A 10,875-nucleotide genomic window follows, 5' to 3' on the forward strand; every position below is an offset into this window, starting at 1 on the left:
GGTGTATGCAAGAAAGTAATTACTGCTCTGTCCCTGGACACTGAGGGAGTTCAGGAGGTGAGGTGGAATCAAGGACAGGAGGGGGTCCAGGAACAGTGAGAGAAAGGAGGTTCGGTAGATTAAGGGCCTGGTGGGTGGAGAAACTAATGAAGTCGGAGTTGGGAGAGTAAGTAGAACAGAGAAGAGGTATGCCTGCTAGGGGTACAATTATCAGTAATGACAACGTCCATTACCTTGGCCATGAGCACATGAAGTAGGCTGGAGGCCAAGAGCCACAGGAAGAGGGAATGGGTAAACCTCTGCAGGGAAGGGTCACCTGTGTATAATTTGGCTTCCCAAAGTCACCCTCCCAGGTGAGGTCTTCACTAAGACTTAGGCCTGGGGTTCCGCCAGACCTAGATACAAAGTTTCTCTTTTCAAGTGTAAGGCCCCATGAAAATGACTTCGTTTACCCAACCTTCGTTTCCTCTCAGGCAAAGTGTCAGGAGACTGTGTTCTGAAATCTGAGGAGGCCTGGCAAGTGTAAGGCAGAGGACATGCTCAGTGAGGTGGGTTTGTTAAGTAGCCACACATTGGTTCCAAGAATGCTTTGTTCTGGACTCCCAGAGCTGAGGAGTCAGTGTAGCAATCAAGCCTCTCGCTTCTAGTCCCCAAATCAAATGGGGAGAGCCTGCCCCTGTTTCTCTCCCATCTTACAGAATAAGAAACTGGGGTCCAGACAGGTAGAGACTGACTTCTATCACTAAGACTCTATAATCATAGACAGCAAGTTCCCCTTTAAAATCAGCTGAAGTCATGCCGGGCATTGGCAGGCAGATTTCTGAGTTCGAGGCCAGCCTGGTCTACAGAGTGAGCTCCAAGACAGCCAGGGCTACACAGAGAAACCCTGTCTCGAAAAACCAAAAAACAAAACAAATAAAATCAGCTGGAGTCATAATCAAGATTGCGAATATGTACAGATTCCTGGCAAAGGTTCACCTATATAATCCCGAAGCCACCAGATGCACCCAGACTCAAGATACACCCCGAGTGGATTCCCTCCATTCATGGATACTGTCAAAGATGGTTTTAATGGAAACAAAAGATCTTACTGGACACATCTGTGCTCTCTCTCTCTCTCTCTCTCTCTCTCTCTCTCTCTCTTTCTCTCTCTCTCTTCCTACATCCCCAAGTCAACCCTAGCCCTAGCCCCATTGGGCAAACATGGACAGCATTAGCTTTGCTAATGGAAGCGTTGACAAAGGGTGATTCATAGTACATGTGTTGGCTAATTGCTCTCCTTGGCCTAGACAGAAGGAGATAGAAAATGAGATTTGAATTTCCTTAGAAAATCTGATCAAGTCCATATGAAGGGCACTGCTCCAGCCTGTCCCTGAACAGATAGCTGGTCCACCTGGAATAAATCTCTCCTGTTTCCTAACCCCACTTTCTCCATTTATAAATTGAGAAGATGAAGACAGCAGATGCCAACAGCCTTCTTAGTTGGAGCCTTTAGATGTCTATGAGTATGTAGCCTGGCATCTCTCCGGTTGCCCTGGCTATTCGGGGACAAACACAGAGAGATAGGGAAGAAGGGGGCCAAGCAGATTCACCTTGCCAAGAAGCTGCCCCGGTCAAGTATCTAAGGTCTCTTCTCCCGGTTCAGTTGTTCCTTCCCATAGTCCAACTCCATTTTCCTCTTAGCATACCATACAAAATGTCTTGTTTACATCACCATTGTCTTTCTACAGTTGAAAGTTCTGGAAGGACTAGGACTTTGCCTGACCTATCTCACAGTTCAGCATCTGGTACCTAGTATCCTGTGAGCATATGTTGACTAAGGAATGAAGAAGCAAATGGATGGGTGTTGTGGGTAGTGCCAGGGCTGTGCCAAATGTGACCCTGTGACCTGTGCCAACTTCTAAGAGGAGGGGTTGAAAACAGAGTCAGGAGACCTGAATTCAAGCCCTATACTACCAATTAGTGGTTGTATGACTTTGGGAACATCACGACCTCTGGAGCCTTGGTTTCTTAATCCGCATATCTAGAAAAATGATCTCACCTGCTGAGGCATACTCCCAGGAATGAATAGTTACATATGTAACATGACTTAGTGCACAGTAGAGGTTTAAAAGAAGTTACGTTTCCTTCTCCCTCCACCCCTTCTGCTGGAGGATGAGAGGAAGAATGTGCCGGGCCTATGTTGTGGTTTTGTGGTGCTTTGTGTTGTTTTTAATGTTTGCGGATTAGAGCCGGGCTATGGTACTAGGCAAGCATTCTGAGCCACTGAGCCAAATCCATGTGCAGGAGAGTATTATGGCTGGACCTCAAAAGCTTTCATCAGGAGCCTCAGGGATCTAGAGTGCAGAAATAACTCAGCCAAAGATCTCCTTTTTATTTCCCCTGTTTTGTGGCACCAGAAGTTGAAGCCTGGGTCTCAAGCACACTAGGCAGGCAATGGTCACCTGATTTATACCTCCAGCTCTATTATTATTGTTATTATTGTTATTATTATTATTATTAAAGACAGGGTCTCACTATATAGCCCTGGCTGACCTGAACTCAACAGGTAGACAAGGATAACTGAACTTCTGATCCTCCTGCCCATACCGCTGAATGCTGGGGTTACATATCTGGTCGAGCACATGATAACTTCTCCAGGGGTTTCCAGGAGAAGAGAACAAGAGCAGTCTGATGCCGGGGCTTGCTTTCAGAAAGAAGAAGCATGTGTTCTAGTCCGAGGCAGGCTAAGCTGTGCCCTGACAGACACTGGGGTCTAGTAGCTGTTTCTAAGTCCCAATTTCTCCTTCTCTGTCTTTTACTCCTTAGCCTGCCTTATAAGAAAATTCAAGGATACAGAATTTGATATACTATTACAACAATGACAAGAAAAAATACTGCCGCAACAAACGAGGTTCGATTTCGATTCTCCCTCCTTCCCATGACACAAATATTTAAAATCTGAAAAGGAGGAGGGAGTAAGATTCAAAAGTAGCAATAAGCCTCGGCCTCTATGATCTGTAAAGAGAACGAGAAAAAAATAGTAAACTACATCCCAGAAAAACCCTGATGGAGCAGAATGCTGCATAGATCGTTACACCTCCTTCAGGACCATAACCGGCACTCACACGCTACTGCTGATGGGCAATAACGCCCTCTCTCTAAGCAGATTTCATCTCACCTAAAATGGAACAGGTACGCCAGGCATGCTGTGATTCGAAGGGCCAATCAAGGAAATAAATTAGAAAGCAGCCGCTTCGTTAAACACTGCAACATTTCTCTACAGAGACCTCTGCCGCTAGAGGGCGCTGTCCCTCTAAGTCCCGGCAGGCTCGGGCCAATTACAAGCAGCAGTTCTTTAAAGACCAAAGGAGGGAATTCCGTCGGAGAGAAGGGGCGGGGAAGGGGCGTGCCTTTCGGCCAATCAGAAACTCCTGAGAGCCAGCGATTCCCTTGCAAAACTGTGCTGGCCAATGGTAGGGGAGGGACGAGAGGAGGGCATCTCCTGCTGTGTGACTGCTGTGTCGACCAATGGGCGTGCGGCCCGCGGCCTATAAGTGTCAGCTGGGCCCGATCCGCCTGGCTCTAAGATCTGTTAGTCCTCCCTGCCGTCGGAGGTGTCCCCTGGGTTTGCCTCGCCGCCGCCGGGTCCCCGCACCCCGCCTTGGCCCGTGCACAGCCACTCTCCCTGCCCTCCTCGCCTTCACCATTCCCGGATTTCTGCCGTCCAGGCACCGGGGCCGGGTGAATGATGCCGTCGGAGAGTGTAGCTGAGAGCCTGGAGCAGCCAGCTGCGCAGGTGGGGACCGGTGCAGCCTCGGCAGTGGCCACGGCTGGGGCGGCCGGCGGCGGCCCGGACCCGGAGGCCTCCTCGGCCTCTTTGGGACGGCACCAGAGCCGGCTGAGCTGGCCACAGGTGAAGCGGCTGGACGCACTGCTGAAAGAGCCGATCCCCATTCACGGACGAGGCAACTTCCCAACGCTGAGCGTGCAGCCCCAGCAGATCGTGCAGGTGAGGGGGCCCTGGCAGAATCGGGGGTGGGGTGGTGCTCTGCTGCAAGGCACCTGGAGTCTGCGATTGGCCCGGCAGCTAGAGAAACTAAAGAACGGGAATCCGGGCCACCAGTTCGGCTCTTCCTGCGCCCTGCTGAACTTGCCTGTCTGCCGTTCTGGAAACCCCTTACTGGGAACCACTCACCAAGGGAGATGGGTGGAGATGAAGGAGGCACTAGATGGGGCATCGCCCTGGCAGCCGCCAATGAGGAATGTGTGTACTTAGTTCCAAAATAGTTTTTCTTCCTCTACTCCACATCCTTGGACCTCCTGCATCCTCAGGATTCTAGGGGCACTCTACCTTTGTGTTCCCACAGCTCTTGGCTCAAGAAACCTTGGCTAGGTGAAAGAAACAGCCCAGAAATCCTTGGGAAAGCTCTCTGCCTCCCACATGTTGTGGCCAGACCCAAGACCTCACCCCTTTGAAGATAGCATCAAGTTTCCATTTTAGGTGTTCCTCCTCCCTTAAGACTGACTGAAAATGAAGGCGGGTCCAAGGTTCAGACCCCAAAGCACTATCTCCCTCCTGAGTATCAGATTCTCGCAGCTGTCCCCCTGCCCCCAGCAAACTCCAGCTCTTCCTTTTACCTAACCCTGTAAGACCCCAGCCCTTACTCTTTCCGTGTTCAGCCCTAGCACTGTGATATTCTGAAATACCAGAGGATGCCCGTTCTTATCCCCCATTCTAACTGAGACCTCGGCTACCTAAGGCTATCCAGTGAGGTGGAGGTCAAATTCAGGGAAGGAGTCCTGGAGCTCCCCAGGAGCAGATGGTACCTGCTCAACAGTTTCCCACCCCTCCCCAGGTTCCCAAGCTCAACCTCTAGTCCTGAAGTCCCTGGATAATGAAAACCAGAAAAGTTAGCTAGTGATAGCTCCAGTGTGTTACTGTCAGTTATGGGCTTTACACACAAGCCAGGACATATTATTCCCCCACCCCCTTACTATAGCCTCCGACAGAGAAGGGGGGTGGCTCTTGGGGTATAGGCTTGACCTCCCTGCCTAGGAACAAGGAATGAGATGGAGGGGGTGGGGACGGATTCTCCTGGGCTGACTCACTGGCTGTCCCAGTGGGGCTGGCTAAGGCATTCCACAGTCTCCTGACGTTGCCTGGATTATTAGTAAATGGCTTCTGTGTGTTTTGTTTTGTCCGGGCACCTATGAAACGTAAATGATCCTCCTGCCCCAGCTTCCTCTGTAGCTGGGATTACAGGTGTGTTGCTATCCTTATGCTGGTTTTTCTCTTGAGGAAATCCCATAATCCCAGGCACGAAGGGAAGGAGAGGGGGTGCTCTGCTCGGCACGATTAGGCCTCTCTGCAAGGACAAGTATTCAAACTGACACTGAGAGCAGGAATGTGACTGCATCCCGACCTCATCTCCCAGTCAGGTGAGGGGAGTGAGTAGAAGCCACGATCCTTCTAAGCTCACCATCCCAGAACAGGAAGCTGTTAGCTGTGGAGAGGTGGCAGAGGCTCTGGGGTAGACTGTGAAGTCAGGCTGCTGGGTTCATTGTGTATTCCCTCTGTTGGGTTTAGTGGCCCCATCTGTTCAATGGATGTGGGTCTGACTATTCAGCAGTATCCTTTTTGGTTCCAGATTCCCAAGGGACCACGCGCCTTCACCTGTCTATGCAGCCACTCTGTCTGCTGGTGGGGATCCACAGCCCACAGCTCTTAAAGCTGTTGAGATATGAAGGGCTGCAAGAGGGAGATGTAGGGGACAGGGAGGAGCCTGCTAAGGGCTTCTCACCAGTACTAAATTGTCTCCCTGTTCAAGAATGGAAACCTTCTGCCTCTGTACCCAACAAGATCTTCCCAGAAGCAACAGTCTGAGCAACTAGGAAAACAGATCCTTGCTTGTTGTGTCTGGCTAAAGGGACCCACTTTTTTCTTTTTTTTCTTTTCTTTTTTTTTTTTTTTTTTTTTGGTTTTTCGAGACAGGGTTTCTCTGTGTAGCCCTGGCTGTCCTGGAACTCACTCTGTAGACCAGGCTGGCCTCGAACTCAGAAATCCGCCTGTCTCTGCCTCCCAAGTGCTGGGATTAAAGGCATGCGCCACCACCGCCCGGCTAGGGACCCACTTTCTTACAGGAGCCCCCTTTGCTATTGCTCTGGAGACCAGGTCCTAGTTCAACTCAGCCACTTACTGACTTTGTGACCTTGAATGAGTCACTTGCTTTCTTTCTCTGGGCCCAGAGAATTGAACTGAACAATCTGATCTCTCCAGCTGCAGCCAGAGGGCTTGCTCTTGCAAGCTTTGCAAAGTCTTCAGCCTTACTAAGGCCTCAGCAGAAACCCTGGACAGAGCAGTTTGGGAATTGGGTGCCTCAGCACAGGAGAAAGGAGGCTACAGTCACTGCCCCCTCTGTGGCTGGAAAGTCTGATTTGGGAAGCTTGCAAGCTGCCCTGCAGTCCCTGGGTGTGGCAGTATCTGGGGACCGCCTGTCAAACTGGCTGTAGTCATACCTGGGAAAGAGACAACAGCCAATGGTTGGGTGACACAGCTGGCCCCATGGCCCTGACGCAGGGGATTTAATGAGGGAATTGCTCCCTACTTACCAGGCCAGAAGGCATGCCCTGGGGTGGGCATCAGCTGGGGAGAAGGCCCAGTCAGCTCACCTGGGGGAGGGGCATGGTCTGCACTTCTCTCATTGGCTACCTGGGGACAGTTGTCAAGGTGTATCCTGAAAGATCCTATGATAGCTTCGGTAACTTCCCAGCCCCCACCTTCCCACCACTCACTTCTCTGGGACTTGGTGATTTGAGGTTCATTCTCACTTTGGAAAAAAAAAAAAAAGTGTTGTTGCCTCTGCAGTTCTGCCCCTTAGGAGATGGAGGTAGGTGGGTTGGAAGTTCAAAGTTCAACTCAACTATTTTGAGGCCAACTTGGGCTACTGAGACTCTGTCTCAAAAAATTTTTTATATTAAGGTAGATAGATGATAGATAGATAGATAGATAGATAGATAGATAGATAGATAGCAGGCATGGAGAAATTGGTTTAATTTTGACACACAGTTTTGCTATAATATCCCAGGTTTGTATCCAACTCTCAGTAATCCTCCTGCCTCAGCCTCTCAAGTGCTAGGATTTCAGACATTCTCCACCATGCCCAGCTGAAGTTTTGAAAGGGCAAGCAAGATTAGAACTACATACAAGTGGATATAGTCTGCTGCTTCTGAAGCCTGGGCGTGAGCGTGGTAGGGAGGACAGTAGGCTATCTGGGAGGGGGGGATTCTAGAGAGTGAATTTAGCAGACATGACCTCTGACTTTGGTCCTTACTCAGCAGTAAAATATAAGGACGGGCTTGGAATCAGCCATACCTGGGTTTGATCTTAAGGATGTGTCTTCATGCCTGTGAATCTAAGCTTCCCCATCTATAAGATGGGGATCATGAAGGCCTGTCTCTGTAGGGTCTCATGGTTACTTCTGTTAGGTTTTTGTGCTGGAGATGGAGTCCAGGGCCCTACGCATGTTAAGCATGTCCCCTGCAGCTCAGCCACTCCCCAGTCCCCTCCCTCACCATCGATTCTGCTGAGGTCCTGCATCTGGTGCTTACTAAATACCTAACCGTGGCACTCCTCCCTTTCCCACCCCTGTGCTGAATGTTCTGATGGCCAGTCCTTTCCTTCCCACCCCCATTACCATGACAACTCCTCCCGGAAGTCTTCCTGGAGGGAGCCGCCCGCCTCGGATTGCCCCACGGAGGCTTGCCATCTCAGCACTTAGATGCATTCTTTGCAGTTAATTCCCTAGGAGGCTGGAGAACAACCTGCCCCAGAGCTGGCGCTGACTTGGCAGTGAGGTGGGGTAGCAGAGTCACTAAGAGCAGGAATGCTGCCCGGTCACTTTCAGGACCATGTGTGAAGGACTTGGGGTTGCTGAGAAACCTAATGTCTGTATTCTCCCCAGCTCCACTCCTCCCACGGCTCCCACTGCTCAGGTCTAGCTAAGAACCAAGTTCCAGAATACTTACAGGTGTCCCCGTCCTGTTCCCCCAACATCAGCCCTGGGGCTCCAGGTGGGGTCCTCCAGACGCTTCTGCCTCAGCCTTCTAAGTGGCTGGGGATTACAGCTTGGAGCCTTAGTCTTCTCATCTGGAAAGTTCATGTGGTATTTTGCTTCCCTGGTTCCTTGGGCGGGGCTTTGTGTGTGTGTGTGTGTGTGTGTGTGTGTGTGTGTGTGTGTGTTATAGTCTGGAGAGATGGCTCAGCAGTTAGGAGCACTGGTTGCTCTTGCAGAAGACTGGCTTCTATTCCCAGCACCTATATGACATCCCATAACCACCTGTAACTCCTGTTCCTAGAGATCTAAAGACCTCTTGTGGCTTCCACGGGTGGTGCACGTGTATCTGTGCAGGCAAAACACACATACACATAGAATAAAAATAAATCTTTTAAAATTTGAAAATTTTTAAAATTTATAGTCGTGGCACATGTCTTTAATCCCAGCACTCAGCAGGCAGATCTCTTGGAGTTTGGGGCCAACCTGGTCTACAGAGCAAACTCTAAGACAGCTAAGGCTACACAGAGAAACCCTGTCTCAAAAGACCTCAAAAAATTAAAATTAAAAATTAAAAAGAACATATGTGGCCTTGTAAAATCTAACCAACTTGAGTTCTGGGTCTTAGCCTGAAGACTCTATGGCCTTGAACCTGTTTTTTTTTTTTTTTTTTTTACACCTCTGTACCTCGGGTCTTCTGTCTGCCGACTGGATAGCAATCCTCCAAAAGCATTGTCAAGGATGGTAATGTGTGTAGGCATGTAGGATGCTAAGCAGCCCCCCTGAGCTGTTTACACTCAGTGCCTGGCTTGATACCAGGTGTGTGGCTAGCAGTGTTAGAAAGGTCAGGTAGCCCCGTGGGAAGACCTAGGCTCTGAGCTGCTGAATGTGTTCCGTGATGTGACTTTGGACAGCTCTCAAGCTGCTCTGTGTTTTATTTCCCAACCCAAGAAGCAGGACCAAACCTTGCCACAGAGGGTTATTATGAAGATTAAGTGAGGCTGTATTTTAATGTAAAGTGCTTAGTAAGTCCTCCGCTTGCCTTTGTTATTTTTATTGCTCCTCTGAGTCAGTCCTTTCAACTGGGCCCTTCTCCAGATTGGCAAATCGAGGCTTTGTGAGTTAAAAAGGGTTCACAGAGCCACAGAAGCTGGTCAGCAGTGATGGATGGTAGGATGATTAATCCTGGAGGCGGTTGGTGCAGACCGGAGGGGCCCAGGCGCCTGACCCTTTTCTCCTCCCCCTGCAGGTGGTCCGCAGCAGCTTGGAAGAACAGGGATTGCATGTTCACAGTGTGCGCCTGCACGGCTCAGCGGCGAGTCACGTGCTGCACCCCAAGAGTGGCCTAGGCTACAAGGACCTGGACCTGGTGTTCCAGATGGACCTGCAGAGTGAAGCATCCTTCCAGCTGACCAAGGCAGTGGTCCTGGCTTGCCTGCTGGACTTCCTGCCAGTGGGAGTGAGCCGGGCCAAGATCACGCCGCTGACACTCAAGGAGGCCTACGTGCAGAAGCTGGTGAAAGTGTGCACAGACCTGGACCGCTGGAGCCTCATCTCATTATCCAACAAGAGCGGTAAGAATGTGGAACTCAAGTTCGTGGACTCTGTGAGGCGCCAGTTCGAATTCAGCATCGACTCCTTCCAGATCATCCTGGACTCGCTGCTCCTCTTTGGACAGTGCTCATCCGCACCAATGTCGGAGGCCTTCCACCCTACGGTGACCGGTGAGAGCCTATATGGGGACTTCACTGAGGCCTTGGAACACCTGCAGCACCGTGTCATTGCAACACGCAGCCCCGAGGAGATCCGAGGTGGTGGCCTTCTCAAGTACTGCCACCTCCTGGTACGGGGCTTCCGGCCAAGGCCCAGCACTGACGTTCGTGCCCTACAGCGATACATGTGTTCCCGTTTCTTCATCGACTTTCCGGACCTGGTGGAACAGAGGCGCATTCTGGAGCGCTACCTGGAGGCCCACTTCGGCGGAGCAGAAGCAGCCCGCCGGTATGCTTGCCTTGTGACATTGCACCAGGTGGTCAACGAGAGTACCGTGTGCCTCATGAGTCATGAGCGCCGCCAGACCCTGGACCTCATTGCCACACTAGCCCTCCATGCACTAGCTGAACAGGGCCCGGCTGCAATGGCTGCCCTGGCCTGGCGACGGCCTGGCTCAGATGGGGTTGTACCAGCCACTGTTAATTACTACGTGACCCCCATGCAGCCTCTACTGCCCCGAGCTCACTCCTATCCTACCTGGCTGCCTTGCAACTGACTCTGATCCTGGCCAGAAGGGGATGAGCTTCACAGGGTGGGGTGGGGTCATCAGGTCTGTGTGGAGGATGTAACCAGACACAGGCCACCTGTGCCAGCTGGCCCGGCACTATAGGGTTGGGCCTTTGAACAGACCAGACTTTCCTGCACGCGGCTCCAATGGGCTTAAAGCCAAGTCAGGGTTCCTGACAGGAGGACCTCTTGGTCATCACACTGCACTCTTGGACCCGTGTGACTGTGGGACACGGGCTACTTGTCTTGAAAAGACAAAGTCAGCTTGTGGGGTACCCTCAATAGCAACACCTTGGGTTGATTTCAATGGCCTAGAAAGGGTCAGCCCACAGGGACCCAGAGACTCCTATAGTGGCCACAATATGATGTCATGTAACAAAGCTATTCAGTTGGGGTCTGGCTGAGTCATTCACAGACCCTGGTGGTCAAACCTCTGATCATTAGAAAGACATAAACTGAGGCATAAGGCAGCTCCTTGGGTTTTTGGTGGAATGGCAGTCCAATCTCCTGAAACTTGAGTCCTTGCCCTAAACTATGAGGATTTCCTGAGGGCTGATGTATA

General features: G+C 51.0%; 1 protein-coding gene across 1 annotated transcript; it reads left to right on the forward strand.

The window, feature by feature from the left end:
* Window positions 1-3,573: 3,573 nt before the first annotated feature.
* Window positions 3,574-10,563, forward strand: Tent5b (terminal nucleotidyltransferase 5B). The gene is made up of 2 exons (XM_028759992.1): window positions 3,574-3,991; window positions 9,283-10,563. The coding sequence occupies exons 1-2, from the start codon at window positions 3,728-3,730 to the stop codon at window positions 10,300-10,302; spliced, it is 1,284 nt and encodes a 427-aa protein (XP_028615825.1). The 5' UTR covers window positions 3,574-3,727; the 3' UTR covers window positions 10,303-10,563.
* Window positions 10,564-10,875: the final 312 nt, after the last annotated feature.

The sequence above is a fragment of the Grammomys surdaster genome, unplaced genomic scaffold (genome assembly GCF_004785775.1).
Source record: "Grammomys surdaster isolate TR1022 unplaced genomic scaffold, NIH_TR_1.0 126313, whole genome shotgun sequence".
NCBI lineage: Eukaryota > Metazoa > Chordata > Mammalia > Rodentia > Muridae > Grammomys > Grammomys surdaster.

Excerpts from the sequence above, each read along its gene's own strand:
- Tent5b (XM_028759992.1), top strand. The coding sequence starts at position 3,728 with ATGATGCCGTCGGAGAGTGTAGCTGAGAGCCTGGAGCAGCCAGCTGCG. Across the intron at positions 3,992-9,282 it reads AGCCCCAGCAGATCGTGCAG|GTGGTCCGCAGCAGCTTGGA; the intron begins GTGAGGGGGCCC and ends CTCCCCCTGCAG.